Source organism: Salvia splendens, chromosome 5 (assembly GCF_004379255.2).
Source record: "Salvia splendens isolate huo1 chromosome 5, SspV2, whole genome shotgun sequence".
NCBI lineage: Eukaryota > Viridiplantae > Streptophyta > Magnoliopsida > Lamiales > Lamiaceae > Salvia > Salvia splendens.
The window spans coordinates 4,280,100-4,296,840 of record NC_056036.1 but is presented as its reverse complement, the minus strand read 5'-3'; the positions used below and the strand labels follow the sequence as shown (position 1 = coordinate 4,296,840).

At 38.3% G+C, this 16,741-nt stretch overlaps 1 protein-coding gene and 1 pseudogene across 1 annotated transcript; both read left to right on the top strand.

The window, feature by feature from the left end:
* Positions 1-1,327: 1,327 nt before the first annotated feature.
* On the top strand, positions 1,328-10,477 carry LOC121802937 (annotated as a pseudogene).
* Positions 10,478-15,737: 5,260 nt separating this feature from the next.
* On the top strand, positions 15,738-16,537 carry LOC121802933 (polygalacturonase inhibitor-like; the record flags this gene model as incomplete). The annotated part of the gene is made up of 2 exons (XM_042202629.1): positions 15,738-15,847; positions 16,021-16,537. Coding segments are annotated over 2 exons (627 nt in total), but the record flags the coding sequence as incomplete, so codon positions are not given.
* Between the last annotated feature and the right edge of the window lie 204 nt (positions 16,538-16,741).

Genomic DNA, 16,741 nt, shown 5'->3' with positions numbered 1-16,741 from the left:
GACCTGAAGTTATGAACGTGGGATCATGGGGAACCGATTTCAAGGAATAGGGAGTAGAGACCGATTTGTTCTCTTCTTCCGGATTTTGTGGAACAGACACATGACAAAATTAGGGAATTAGTTGGGCTGATTTGCAGAAAATAATGAGGTTGAATTAGGCCTCAAAAAATAAATGGGCTTCCTCAAGAAAATCAATTGGACTTGTAAAAAAAAAAAAAAATTTAATAGGTTCAGATATGTATATATATTTTTTTTAATATGGAAACAAAGGCGAATTTTTTTTGGGTATACAAACGACGTCCTTTCAAGAATAAATAAAAAGGTAGAAAAAGTCGGGGTATTACACAGTTTTTATGGAAAACTCGATTTTTGGTGCAGACGAGGTTGAGATAGTGGAGGAGACGACTAATGTTTACAGATTTGTATGGTTTGGGCGATTGGGTAGAGATTTTGGTGATGGGGTTGAGATTTGGGTGTTTTGTCGTGTAGATTCTAGGGTTTGTTGGGATGGGGTTGAGATTTTGGTGAGAGAGATGCATTGAATGGCGAGGGAACCGAAGAATCAACTTAGAAAATGTGTGGAGTAATGATCCCAATTAATCTGGTCTTAATTAACGGAAGGGCGGTTGTTTATATTTTCTATACCTAAATTGCCCTTTCATGGCATAGATCAATCCTATTATGACCTACAGAAATTGTTGACAAATCCACATCGTGGCCATTCATTTCCATATCTTACGGTCCATAATTGGTCTGTATTTCTATACTTAAGGGCTTCTTTTGATAGATTAAGACCCTATATATATATATATATATATATATATATATATATATATATTATATATATGTAAATTTTTGAGCCATGGCCCACGTATTTTAATTGAGGTGGCCCTTATTCAATTAAATTGTGGCCCGTTTCAAATTTTAAAAGAGGAAGGCCCAAATTCAATGTACTCCCTCCCCACCATCGGCTTCTCCTCTCTCAAATCATTCCTCACTTTCCATCAAATTCACACAAGAACCCCAATTTGAAAAATAGAATCCCTATATCCCCAAATCCTAGGATACGGTGCATCCACCTCCCTCAACTATCCCTCTCGCTCGATCTCCAGCCACGCCGTCTTCACCGCCTCCGTCTCCGACGAGGGACGATCAAGCAGCAAGGAACACAAGAAGTCACCAAGCAACAAGGAACACAAGAAGTCAAGAAGGTATGTAGACAGTAGACATGTAGTACTAGTACGTTCATGTCTTTTGGCTTCAACACCGATTGATTGATTAATTGATCTTGATCAGTTCTTTTTTTCTTCTAAATTTTAGCAAGATCATGTCAACAAGGAAGTATGCATCAGGTAGTGAAAAAAGGAAAAAGAGGAAGCGAGTAGATGAATTGATAGAATCGCAAAGAGGAGCTATGGACAGATTTTTTTCAAACAGAACAAGTACAGGCACGTCCAGAAACCCAGATGAGTTGGCGCTTATTGTTGTGGAGGAGCAAGCTAATCCTAATTTAGAAGATGAGGTCCCGATGCAGGATAATGATGACAACTATGTAAGTGATCATGACCAACCTGCTACAGAACCTGCTAGTAGTCATGAACAATTTGTTTATACCACGGATATTTATGATCCAAGAAATTGGAATAGTCTTGATAACAAAGCTAGAGACATATTAGTGGAGAAGGGTCCTATTAGAGAAGAAAATATTGTGTTCCCCAATGATGGCAACGCAAGACATTTTTCATATGCCCACTACTCTAGGAAAATGAAAAATGGAGAGGTGCGTGACAGAAAATGGTTAGTTTATTCCAAGCATGTTGATAAAGTGTTCTGTTTTTGCTGTAAAATTTTCAACTCAAGAAGTTGCAAAAGTTCTTTGGCACATGATGGGTTTGGAGATTGGAAGCATATCATTGACAGACTGAAAGATCATGAAACTAGTGTGGAGCATATCACCAATATGAAACTTGGAATGAACTGAGAGCTAGAATGGGCAAAGATGAAACAATTGACAAAGAGATACAAAAAGAAATCAAGAGGGAGCAAGAACGCATAAGGCAAGTTTTATTAAGACTAGTTGCCATTGTGAAGTTTCTTGGTAAACGGAGCTTGGCTTTTAGATGATCTAATGAGCAGCTTTATAATGATCAAAATGGTAATTTCTACGCTTGTGTTGAGATGCTTGCAGAATTTGATCCTGTCATGCAGGACCACCTTAGACGTATTCAAAACAAAGAGACTCGTTATCATTATTTGAGTCATAAAATTCAAGATGAGTTGATTTATCTTATGACTTCTAGCATTACTGAAAGGAAGGGATTTCGCACGCGTGTCGTAGGCGCGTGTTCTTCCTATTAAACAATACTTATACGTTCCCACTTCCAAAATACTATTAATTAGTATGTGGTAAGTCGGATGTCGATCCCACGAGGAACGGTCGTATCCGTTATGTATTTCAACACTTAGAAAGGTTTGTTTTGGCGATGCCGCCACGCTCTAAATTGGGGGTGGGAACTAAACTACGAATTGCAAATAAAACCTAAGCTAAGATTGAGAACTAAAAGTGAAAATACCATGAAAGTAAAAGAAAGCATTTAAACTGGAATGCAGACTGGGCAAGTTAATAAACTGGGCAAGTTATCAGAAAAACAGAGCAGCAGCGAGAAATTTTTGCACTTGGCGAAAACAAGAACTAAGCAACAACATGCATGAATATTCCTGAGTTCCGAAAGCAAGAGGAACTAAGCTAAAAATCTAAGGAAGATAAACTAAGTGTTAACTCCTAAAGAAAGCTAGAAACTAGAAACTAGAAAAGTGACCTTAAAAGTGGCTAAACCAATTGATTCCTAAAATGCTTAGATAACTTAAATAAACAGAGAAATACACCTCAAGAAAGTAGCTTTACACAAACCTAAAATAGCAAACTTGAAAATAAGGTTTTTGAACCAAACAAGCAAGAACATCAACAACCAAACATAAATGCTAAACACTTAGAGAATTAAATATACCAAAAGCTCTTTAAGATCAGCCCAACAACCTTAACTAGAGAGTTAAGATGTTGGAAAATGAGTACAACAAGGAACTAGATCATTCAAAGCATTAAAACACTACATAACTACAAGCTTCACCCCATGGTGAGCAAAAGTGGCAATGGCTGCCTATGGTTCGAAATTTACTTCAAGGATGAGAGAAAACTAAGCTTAGAGAGAGAAAATAAAACTAACTAAGCTAGCTAAAGAGTGGGGTGGTTCCAAAGTGGTTGAAAAGTTGTTCAAAAGATAAGTTTTGTTGTTTTAGTTGCACTTCTTCCAACCAATCTGATGTGGAAATCTTATCCACTCCCCATGATGGTAGTTGGCTTCTTTTGCCTTCAAAAGTGTCACTTGTGGGCATTGGTAGCACAAAGACTCGTCAACTTTGCTTTGAAATGCGACTTTGAAGAGCTGTCAACATTGCTCGGACACTGGCCAATCCATCAAACTGGGCAGTTTGTGTCTTGTGGATTTCTTCCTTCCCAAATTACTGAATTTGCATCCAATTTGCCTCTACTTTTGCATGTAATCCATAATCCATTCCATTAGCATGCTAGTCGGACCATTCCATTCATTTCCTGCCAAAAAAGCATCTTTTTCATGCAAATATTCAACTAATAAGTACGAAAAAGTGATCAAATCCGAGTGACGAAAACTAGCCTATCAAACCTCCTCACACTTGGATCATACTTGTCCCAAGTATGTGGTTGGACTTTTCACTCAATTGCTAGTTTAAGTCACTCCCCTCTACTTCTACACACACACTAACTAAAACAAAACATAACACAAAGACATTTACTAAACACAAACACACACAACGACTCGAGAAACACATGAAAGACAAACCAATCAAGTTGTATGAAAAGCGTAATGATATCCCCAAGAACCAAGCTCAAAACAGATTTTTAATGCATAATTTTTTTTAAAACATAATTTTCTTCATCGAACAATGTGGTTCCAACCGTCGGTCTCATCAAGATAGTTAAGCACATATCAACAAGCAAAAGATTCACTCCCTGGCCCTCTCTAATTGTAAGGACAATTCTCTCAAGAATAATGATGAAAATGCAATCAAGGAGATATCACTTTATCACATGTAGCTCAAGAGGGTCTTTTACGGGATGTAATGGGGCTTTGGACCATTTAAATATTGTCGGTTAGATCCTAGGGGTCCTAAGCTATTGAGTGTATTCAACAAAAACTTGTGCTTATTCTCCAAAAGGGTACTTAGAAACTCCAAACACAATCACCTATTATCAAACCAAAACTAGAGAAGCACTTCATTTTCTTCTTTGTCTTCTTTTTTTTTTCTTTTTCTTCTTCGATCTACATCTACCTTTCCACACATTCATTGCCATTTTCTCTTTGTTTTGCTTCCTTCCTCTTTTTCTATTTTCTATTTTTTTTTTGCTGTTTCTTTTTCTTCTCTTCTTTTTTCTTTTTCTTCTTTTTTTGGGTAGCCACTGTTTCTTTTTCTTTTTTTGTTTGTGGGAGGTGGCAGATTTTTTTTTTTTGGAAGTTCACAACTACTTTCTCTTTCCCAAAAGGTGGTGATCATGTTGGAGCAACTAAGATCATTTATTTTACACAAAAGGGAAACCATTTTCTAACTTGGAAAAAAAATGTAGGCTCAAGGTTTCAAAGTGGCAACTAGGGGTAGCTCTTTTTGGTTGATGTAATCACAAAGAATAAGGCTCAATTTGGCTTTTCCTAGTGCCCTCTATCTATGCCATAGTGACCAAGCGATATCAACTATCATGCAATGCAATGTCATTCCACACTCGAAAACATGTAGAAAGTGTTCTACTTTGAGGCTTTAAACCTTACCATTTGTGGGTTTTTATGCAAGTGGTAGTGCTTCACATTTCCATCACACTCAACTTCATTCAATCAAAACCACAAGTTCTTGAATAGATTTTTCAAAACAAAGCAAGTCATGTTTTTTTTTGCTACGATTCAATAGGGGGATCATTACCAAATCATGCATCAAGGCTTGAAAAAAAGATAAAACACAACTCTTTACAAAAACGACACAACACCAACACGACCGAACAACAAAACAAACCCCCTCCTCATACTTAGACCTCGCTTGCCCTCAAGCAAGATTGGTTAAAATGTTGAAAAAGGAAACACATCACTTAAAACATAGAAAACCAAGAACAACACACAAGAATCTCGCCTCCTCACACTTGGGCATTGCTTGCTCGAGAGCTAGTAGACCAAGTGTTTAGAGAGAGGTTACTAACAACACAAAATACAATTACAAAGGCCGGCAAGGCCACAAAACATGCAAAACAAGGCCGACAAGGCCAACACCAAAAAACTTTAAGTAAACACATACATCACACACACAACATATATACACAACAAATAAAAGAGAGGGTTGGATAGAAATAACCTCCCCCGCCATTTGCGGGGGGTACGGGCTGTTGCGGCAGATGGTGGCGGAGCTGGTGCAGCTGCCTCCTTGGGTTTCGATCCCAGCCTCATGTGCTGGGTTGGCGGCTCCTTCAGATTCAGCTACTTTATCCACTTTGGCATCCAGACTGCCTTGTTCAACAAACTGGGCAGGATACATGTGTTCTTCCAAAAAAACATCATCAAATCTTGCTTTCCAATCCTTCCAAGTAGACGCATTCAACTTCCTTTTAGGGTCCCTATAGAGTTTAGAACCCTTCTCTGAACTCATGTAAACCACACAAACATCGGGGCTTATACACACGATGTCGTCGGTCGAAGTCCAACCGGTCACCTCCTTATGCCTCTTCAAAACCTTGATCGGCTCTTTTTCTTGACTCTTGTGTAAGATACTATTGATGATCATGGAAATGGTGTCATTTTTTCCCAAAGATTTGAGTTTGGAAGGAAATGCAATCGGCTCTAATTTAGGTGGATGAATCTCCAATGATCGCAACTCTTCTTCCACTCTTGGACTGGGCAGTTTATTCTGACTGGGCAGTTCCTTAGGATCAGACAATTTACATCTCACAGGTGGGTTTGTGTGATTCCTCTTCTTGCACCAAGTCATTATTTCAGCCTCTATCTCCTCATCACTAAGCCCTTGAGTGTTGAATAACTTGCATTCACTAAATTCTTTGAGCTCAACGTTTTCTTCAATAGAGGGCAATGGAGACATATCTTGCAAAAACTCGGCATCAAGAAAGTCGGGACCTTTCAACTCTTTTATCAACTTTTCACCTTGGCCATTTTCCATATCACTATTAATGCTAATGGGGAGAGTGTCATTTTCCCCAAAGCAGACATGCTTGAGGTTAGTAGGCAGCGACTTCAATTCCAATTTTGGAGGCCGAACTTCCGACGACACCAATTCCTCTTCTGCCCTAAGACTGGGCAGGTTGCACTGACTGGGCAGTTCGTCTGGATTGGGCAGGCTACTGGCAGACTTTGCATGCTCCAATTTGTTGCACCACTTCATGATAGCCTCTTCTGGTCTCACAGGTATGAGTGTAGGCCAATTGGGTTGAATGATGACATTCTCTTCAATCTCCTCATCACTATCCTCTTCATCTTCAAACCAAGCAGTCTGCTGACTTGGGCAGTGTGCTGCACTGGGCAATCTATGGCCCTGTTCCAATGTTTCACTTGGTCCGTTGTTTGAGTTATTGTCGAGTGAAGCTTTAAACTCTTTCCCGGACCTAAGGGTAATCTGATCAAGATTCTCATCTCTTGGTGGTTGCACTTGAGCCGGAATTCCTCCACCATTCCCACGCATATCATTGATGCAAGTCACCAATTGTGCCATTTGGCATGCAAGGTGATCAAGACTAATCATTTGCTCATATTGTTCGTCTTGCATCTCATGCACCACATTGTAATTGGATTGCAAATTGTTTTGCATGAGTTGTTGGGATGTGATTAGATCCTCCATCATTTCTTCTAAGCACTTGGGCGGCATTGGCGAATGATTTGATTGATATTGGCCGAATTCTTGTGGCTGGAAACACGAAGGGAATTTCTCTTGATCGGGAGGCCAATAAACATGATTTTCATCTGACCCTTGGAAAGCTTGGTGATGTACTTGTGGTGGTGGACCTTGATATTGTTGGTTCGGATTGGTCCATTCAAAATAGGAGTAATCACCCCATCCATGATCGTAAGGATCTGTGAAATGATCCATGATTCCCTTTAATGGCGCACCACTCTTGTCATTGCCTCTTGAATTGGTTTCCTCGTCGGTTCACTCCGAACCTTCTGACTCTTCACACTGGACAGTCTGGTCAACTGGGCAAGTAAATGGACTGCCCAGGCCAAAAAGCCTAGTTTCAGCTTGTTTTGTCAAACGTGCATCCTTGTGCAACCTCTTCACCGTTTTCTCGATTTCAATATCGAACAGCAGCCTTGGAGAAGAGGACCTGCTCATAAACTAAAAATAAAATAAAGAGAAAAAAGAAAAAAAACAACAAAAAACAAGTCAAAAACTATATACAATAAGTGTAGGAATACATAACAAGACAACAACACCGTTCCCCGGCAACTGCGCCATTTGAGAGGACGAGATTTTGCACGCGTGTCACAGGCGCGTGTCCCTTCCTATTCAACAATACTTATACGTTCCCACTTCCCAAAATACTATTAATTAGTATGTGGTAAGTCGGATGTCGATCCCACGAGGAACGGTCGTATCTGTTATGTATTTCAACACTTAAGAGTTTGGCGATGCCGCCACGCTTTAAATTAGGGGTGGGAATTGAACTACGAAATATAAATAACACTTAAACTAATGTGGGAACTAAGAGTGAGAATAAAATGCATTTAGAAGAAAGCATATAAACTGGAACATAAACTGGTCAAGCTAATAAACTGGGCAAGCTAGCAGCAAGATCAAAACAGTAGCAAGAGAATTACAACACTTGGCGAAAATAAGAACATTTGGAAATAAAAACAGAGCAGCAACCTGCATGAACATTCCTGAAATTAGAAAGAAAAAGAGACTAAGCTAAAAGGCTAAGGAAAATAAACTAAGCATGTAAAACCAAACCAGCAACAACCACTATTTTTTTTTTACTTCTTTTCTTCCATCAAATGCTTCAAGTGGAATCAGCCCCTGCAAGATCCTTTCAAAAGCATGACAAACTTCAAATAAACAAGCAAAGAAATCAACAAATACAAAGGCTAGCTAAGGAACGAAAAAAGTAAAGTCAATGCAAGGAATTTTAACTAAAAGCTCAAGAACACCAACAACCAAACATAAATGCTAAACACTTAGAGAATTAAATACACCAAAAGCTCTTTAAGATCAGCCCAACAACCTTAACTAGAGAGTTAAGATGTTGGAAAATGAGTACAACAAGGAACTAGATCATTCAAAGCATTGAAACACTACATAACTACAAGCTTCACCCCATGGTGAGCAAAAGTGGCAATGGCTGCCTATGGTTCGAAATTTACTTCAAGGATGAGAGAAAACTAAGCTTAGAGAGAGAAAATAAAACTAACTAAGCTAGCTAAAGAGTGGGGTGGTTCCAAAGTGGTTGAAAAGTTGTTCAAAAGATAAGTTTTGTTGTTTTAGTTGCACTTCTTCCAACCAATCTGATGTGGAAATCTTATCCACTCCCCATGATGGTAGTTGGCTTCTTTTGCCTTCAAAAGTGTCACTTGTGGGCATTGGTAGCACAAAGACTCGTCAACTTTGCTTTGAAATGCGACTTTGAAGAGCTATCAACATTGCTCGGACACTGACCAATCCATCAAACTGGGCAGTTTGTGTCTTGTGGATTTCTTCCTTCCCAAATTACTGAATTTGCATCCAATTTGCCTCTACTTTTGCATGTAATCCATAATCCATTCCATTAGCATGCTAGTCGGACCATTCCATTCATTTCCTGCCAAAAAAGCATCTTTTTCATGCAAATATTCAACTAATAAGTACGAAAAAGTGATCAAATCCGAGTGACGAAAACTAGCCTATCAATTACGGACTCTATCATAAAGGTTGTTAAAGATGCCAAATATTTCTCTATTATCCTTGATTGTACCCCAGATGTGAGTCATCAAGAGCAAATGACTTTATTGGTTCTATGTGTTGAGATGTGTGATGACAAAATAAAAATTCAAGAGTACTTTTTGGGTTTCATGAAGGTGGATGACACATATGGTTTAGGGCTGTTTAAAGTATTGGTTGATTCCATCAAGCTCTTTGGTCTTGATATTGATGATATTAGGGGTCAAGGATATGACAATGACTCTAATATGAAAGGAAAACATCAGGGAGTACAAAGGAGATTGCTTGATATTAATCCAAGAGCTTTATACATGCCATGTGCTTGTCATAGTCTTAACCTTACACTTTGTGATATGGCTAAATCTTGTGCTAAAGCAGCTAGCTTTTTTGGAATTGTGCAACGGATATATATACTATTTTCTGGTTCTACTAAAAGATGGAATGTTTTGCTTGATCATATTCTAGGTTTAACAGTGAAATCATTATCCAATACTCGTTGGGAGAGCAGGATAAAAAGTGTTCAAGCAATTAGATATCAAGCACCTCAGCTCAGGTCAGCTTTGTCTCAGTTACAACAAGCTAGTGATATAGAACTAAGTGATAAGACTGATGCAAACAACTTATTGAAGGCTCTTGGTAGCTTTGAGTTTATACTTGGCATGGTTATATGGTATGACATTTTATTTGCTGTAAATACTGTAAGCAAGAGGTTGCAATCACCGTCTATGTGCATTGATACTACCTTGCAGCAAATTGAAGACATGAGGAATTATTTCAACAATTACAGGAATGAAGGATTTGCTTCTAGTATGACCATTGCCAAAAGTATTGCATCTGAAATGGGTGTAGAGCCATCATTTTCAGTGAAGCGCAAGGCTCAAAGGAAGAAACATTTTGATGAAATTGACACCAATGAAGAAATTCTACAAGCTGAGAAGGATTTGAGGTCAATTACTTCTTGGTCGTGGTTGATATGGCAAACACCTCATTGAAAAGTAGATTTGAAGAACTACAAACATTCAAAAGTATATTTGGGTTTTTACTTAGCTCAACAACTTTGAAGTCACTAAATGATACTGAATTAGAAGATTGTTGCACCAAATTTGCGAAAACATTCTCTTCGCATGACACATCTGATGTGGAGGTAAATGATCTAATATCTGAGTTGAAGGTTTTGAAGCTAAGTTTGCCGGAAAGGCCAATGTCTTCTATGGACATTTTTGAGTATGTTAGAAAAATGGATTCTTATCCAAATATCTCAATTGCTTATCGCATATTATTTACTGTGCCTGTGACTGTGGCATCGGCAGAAAGAAGCTTTTCAAAGTTGAAACTGTTGAAGAATTATTTAAGATCTACGATGTCTCAACAACGGCTGAACGGGCTTGCCACTTTATGTATTGAGAAGAAATTATTAGACGAGGTTGACAACAACACCATCATCAACGACTTCGCATCAAGAAATGTTAGAAGAAATTTTTGAAGGTAATATGTAATAATTATTTGAAGTGAATTTCTTTTGATATGCTATTAGTTTTTTGCTGGATGAAACTTATTATAAAATGGAAGGAAAAAATATATAAATAGGGCCTCAACTTTTAGTCTCGCCCCGGGTCTTTGGAACCTCAGGACCGGCGCTGCTGTGGAGGCGGCCGGCAAAGTGCTTCTCGTTCAACGGGCATGGGGGGCCGCCTTGGCCGGGGATGTTAGTGCATGAAGAGGGGGCGGAGGGCGGCACTGGGCCACGTGGCAGAGATTCAAGCAATAGGAATTGGCTCTTTAGCCATTGTTCCATAGGTAGAATTCTTGCAGCATTCGCTTCATTCAAAGATATTGACAATATGCAAAGAATATGAAAAATGAGGAAAAAATTTAGTCTTAATGAACCCATTTTGACACAAATTTGTGATTATGAGATTGAGAAGAGGTGTGCTGTATTTATAGGCATATTTTCAAAGAAAGTTATTCATTGTTCCATACACATGATGTTGTGCCTTGCGACATTCATAATAAACATGGTTTAGTTTTGAATATGTGTGGTCTTGATTTTGATTTTTTCTTAAACAAGGATTTTGACTGGAATTGAAGTTTTAAAGAGTTAAAATAAATGTTGGCAGACGATCAAAATAATTATTTTCCAACTTATGTGTAGATTGCGTGGTCAAGAGGGTGGGTGTTATGGAAAATTATGAAAAAATAAATCATAAGCCATGTAATGACTTGTCGCAAATCAATAAATTTAATTAATATTCAAATTCTTGTGTATACTTACGTCTCTATTATTTTTCTTCATTCTTCTCATCGAAATTACATATAAATGCAAAAACTAAATTATTAGTATTTAATTGTATCAATAGTTTAAAATTAAGAAAATTAAATCTTGTTTGACAAAATGAAAACTGAAAATGAATCAAATATTTTAGATTTTAATTTATACTTTTGTTTTTAATGGTGTGTGGACAATCATAATGTAAGTTGTTTACCATTACTCATAATTAGTAAGTCTTGTAACTCATTCAAATAGTGATCTTATATTATGTTTCTAAATGTGTTAAAAATAAAACTAAAATTTGTCTATTAGATTGATACTTGCCGAATTTGACCGCCATTCATTTTTTTAGAGAAAGTATGACATTGATAAATTTAAGTTACCGTGGATTTCACGTCTGATAAATTTGATCCTGGAGTTGGTCATTGATTATTATGAGACTTGCTAGCTATATAGATTGTTGTGAATTGGCTGCTTTGATAAACTTAAAAAAGAGCCATCTTCACGGGGATTGGGCCTATTGGGCCCTCTATGATTAATATCAAAGCAGGCCGAAAGATAACAGGTGTTGGGTTATTTTTATTTGGGCCAGCGTTTTGGTAATGGAATTTATAGTCTCATATTGTTAACTCAAATATTAAATCTGATTCGGTATTTCTTAGTGCAATATCATAGTGATTCATGATGACAAATACTCCATATACATTGGAAGGGGCGTCGAACGAGAGGTTGCGTGAATGGATCAAGTTATATGGAAGATAATCGAACCGATTGGATCAGTTAGCAAATGTCGTTGGCACTTGATCAATGCAATCTCGCTCTCACTCGATTCTTACCAAAGTAATTTATAACTCCCAATTTTGCACTACTTTAACAGTAAAGCGGCAAGTTCGGGGTCGATCCCACAGAGAAGATGGTGTATCAAGTGTGTGAGTAGTGAACAGGGGGTTGGCTGCTGCCACGCTTTAACTTTGGGAGTTTTTAACTACTGTTTTACTCTAGGCAGAATTTAACTCACTAACTTGATCAAGGGAATTTTAACTACCGGGTCAAGTGCATTTCAGACAGGAATGAAAATTTAACTACGTAAGCAGTAAACACCATGATGAAATTGAAATAACTTCGATTAAATCTAAACTCAGTACAACGTGAAATTTAAACTAAGCTAACACTTCGGAAAATACGAAAGCAAGTAAAACCGAGGAGATCCTCGGCTGGAAACTTAAGAAAACGCCGACAGATATCAAGTATTCTGCAGCGCTCCTTCGATCGTCCTTTCTAACTAAGCATTACTTTATCTATGCTAAGCTAAGCTATTCTAGAGAACTGAACTAAGCTAGAGAACTAAACTAAACTAAGACGGAAAGTAAAAGATCTATTCTTTTCATGTGGTGGCACATCCTCTATTTATAGGCTCAGTATGACCTCCAGCTGGATAACGATCTTGGCAGGGAATATTCGCTCATGCTGAGAGTGAGCGATTCATCGATTGCTACGTGCTCTTCTTCTAGAACGACGACGCTTTTCAGTAACAAACTCATGACTCAGCTCCGTTCTTGCGTCTCATATATCAGCACGTGTCCCCTTCTAGAAGGTTGTCCTTGATAACAGAAAGCTGTGCACCATCCAGCTCATAGCCTCGCGTGTCCTTCTTCTGAATTCCAGTGGTCCCCTCCTTAACTGCTTGGTTGCTCCGCTTGATCAACTTCCCCCGATATCTGACCTTTTTCGTCTATTGTACTAGCTTGATCAGTTTGTCCTTGTTGCCTTGGTCAAGCGGCATTCCTGTACATTTAACACTTGTTTTGCGCAATAAAACCGATCAAGTAACGTACTTTTTTACCCTTAAAGCGATGCATGAAATGAGCCTTATCATACATATAATGTATTAGAGTTAATTATTGATTGATGATGACAAATGATTTCGATTAATTATCAGGTTGTTATTTGAACGAACATGGTCTAAATAAGTAGGGGAAAAGGATTGTGTGTTGAATGACACCAACAATGCTACTTTCAACTCTAATTTAGAAATAAAATAAAATAAAATAAAATCAAATAATAAAGTACCATATGCTAGAAGCTATAATAAAAATAGAAGCAATATGCTAGTGGGAGGGCATTCAATTCAAAACACTAGGATTAATATCTTGCCTTTTTTAGAAGAAAGGAAAAAACATAAATAGGTATTCCATTATTGCACTAAGAAGATGAGATCTGCCGCACATCACATGAACTTGGCAAAAAGGATTTGAATTTGTCTGAATTTCATGATTGAAGTCCAATTACTAGAACCAATGAATGAGTTGAGAGAAAAAGCGAATGATAAACACTTAATTCGTATTTAATGAACAATTAATTTATAATTACTGATCCAGAGCGGTCACCATCCATGCTCACTCTGGCTACGGTGAAACAAAGAGGTGGCCGCAAATCAAACCAAAACTGTAACGAGAATTGAAAGAAAATCGAACCCATTATCGGGCCATAATAGTGGTAGTAGTAGATTTGAGTTTTATAAACCTCAACTAAAATATGAAGTTTGTAAGTGCTACATCAATCCTTGAAAAATAAAAACTTTAGAAACAATGCGAATTTTAGTGCATTATTAGTAAAATAATAGAGAAAAAAATAGTAAAATAAGAGAGATTGTTAAAATTCTTAAATCTTGTCTCACATCGACTTGGTGATGATTCTAACTCCTCTATATAGGTGTGGCCCGCCTTTTAAGGGGTGAATGCCTATTTTTAAGAGCATCTCCAATAACCGGCGTCACCACTGTGACGCCGATTTTTCGCCGACGCCGGTTTGACGCCGAACCATTGGAACCGGCGTCGGCGAAATCGGCGTCGCCATGCCGATTCCCGCGCTGACGCCGGTTCCGACGCCGATCCTCACGGGCGCCATTGTGCGTCCCGGATCGGCGCCAAACCGGCGTCGGATTTAATTTTTTTTTTGTTTTTCGAAAACACTATATATACGCGCGTTGAACCCCCGAAGATTGCCGGAATCTGCTGCGGATGCACGGGGATCAGCACGGGTTCCCGGGAATGCTAGGCAGCATAGATTGTATGCATTGGGAATGGAAGAACTGTCCCGCTGCCTGGAAGGGGTTTTACACGACCGGCTACAAGGGAAAAAATCCCACGATGATCCTCGAGGCCGTGGCTGATTACCGGTTGTGGATTTGGCATGCGTATTTTGGGATAGCCGGTTCGAAGCCCTCCTCCAAGCACATGCCGACATGCGTCAGACGGAGGCTCATATTCGACTGCAAAAGGATTTAGTTGAAGAGTTGTGGGCGCGGAGGATTGCAAGGCGTTAGTTTTTATGCAAATTTATGTAATTTTTTAAATGTAATTTTTTTAATTATTGTACTTTTTTTTAAAAATTAATGTACTTTTTAAATTTTAATATTATTATTCGAATTTTCCGTATTTGTCTTGTAAATTAAATTCCGTATGTTGATACGAGTGTAAATTAAATTATATAATTGTTATTAGTGATGTGGATAGGTAGTGTGAATGCTATGTGAGGGCTATTTGATGTCCAGTTGATGTGGCAAGCTGATGTGGCAGGAGAATTGTAGTGCTGATGATGTGGCAGTGTGAAGGCTATTTGAGGGCTATTTGACGTCCTAACCTATTGGAGATGCTCTAATAGAGATGAAGAAGAAAATTGTTAAAGTAAGAGAGAAGAAGGAAAAAAATAGTTAAAATAGTGTTTGTGGATTGTGAGGTCCACTTCCTAAATAATTTTTTTTTTAAATTTCTATTTTAAAGGACGAATTAAAATGAAAATAATTTTTATTTTTAAGGGATAGAGTTAGAATATGATTACCTATTTACATGAATATAAGTTTATCTAACAAGTTAGATGAGAAGAGAAAATTGTTGAAATCAAAATTTGAATATAATTATAAACCTATGTCTTTTAATTGGATCGACTTATAATGTCAGTATGATAATCTCATAACTAAAAGCAAAATATCTTTTCTCGTGTTCAAAAACTTATTGAACACATCCCCAAATTGAAAACCGACATAACATAATTGCTGCCGTAGACCATTTGGCTTTTCTTATACTACTAGTACAAAAAAAGTAACATGAAGCTCGCACTAAGAGTGGTCTATTATTGAAATGTCTGAATTTCAAGATTGAAGTCAAAATAATAAATAATTTAAACACCCGAGCAAACACTTCAATAATCCAGTTGTCCTACTAGATCTCTACATAACTCTCCCTCTTCCTCATCAATAAATCCATTAAAATCAAGTTCCTATTCGACCACAAAGTCATACATACACTAAACCAAACCATGTGCCTTCTCATTGATACTATACCAAAATAAACAAACTATATATACATTACAACTTTGTATATAATGAACTGAGAGAAAAAAAAATTAGCTAGCATCATGACCAGCCTCACTCTCATCATCCTCTCTCTCCTAACCATCCTATCTCAACCCACACTCAGTTCGATGCAACCCTCAAGACAAGAAAGTCCTCCTCAAAATCAAACAACACTTCAACAACTCCTATGACTTCTCCTCGTGGAACCCTGACACCGACTGCTGCACTTGGTACTTGTATAGTCATTTCAGTTATTTGTATACACCGTTATGAAATATTCTTATATTTTTATTTTTTCTTTTATTTGCTAGTACGTTGTTGCATCTTCTATTTATATAGCGATTTCAGTTCTATTTACACATATATAATATCATGTACTGTTTTTATTTTAATTTGTCAAAAGGTACATAGTCAAGTGCGACCGCCTCACAAACCGCATCACCAGATTCAATCTCATCACCGCGGACGACGTCGCAGGCCCCATCCCGGACGCCATCGGCGACCTCCCCCACCTCACATCCCTAACCTTCCACAAACTCCCCAACCTCATCGACTCGATCCCACGTGGCATCACGAAGCTAACCAACCTCCAAAGCCTCACCATCACTTGTACCAACGTCTCCGGCCCCATCCCGCCCTTCCTCAGCCAGCTCAAGAACCTCACCGGCCTCTCCCTATCCTTCAACAACCTCACCAGCTCAATCCCACCCTCCCTGGCCCAGCTCAAGCTCCTGGCGGGCCTGAGCCTGGACAGGAACAGGCTCACTGGGAGCATCCCAGAAACATTCGAGGATATCCCAGCGAGCCTCATGTACATTGACCTGTCGCACAACCAGCTCTCGGGGAGCATCCCCAAGGGCTGGGGCAAGTTCAACTTCACGACACTCCAATGGGAAAAGGGTTGTGTGTTGAACACTTGAATGGCAGTGGCAACAACAACGCCACTTTCACTAATATAGAAATAAAGGAACATTTTAAATAAAACGATAGATAAAGGAACAACAAATAAAATGCATATCACTACAGAAAAGAAACACATGCATAAACACCTTATACACATGTCCATTTTCAAATAATAAAAATAGAAGCAATAGATATGTATGATAGAGGGAAGACATTCAATT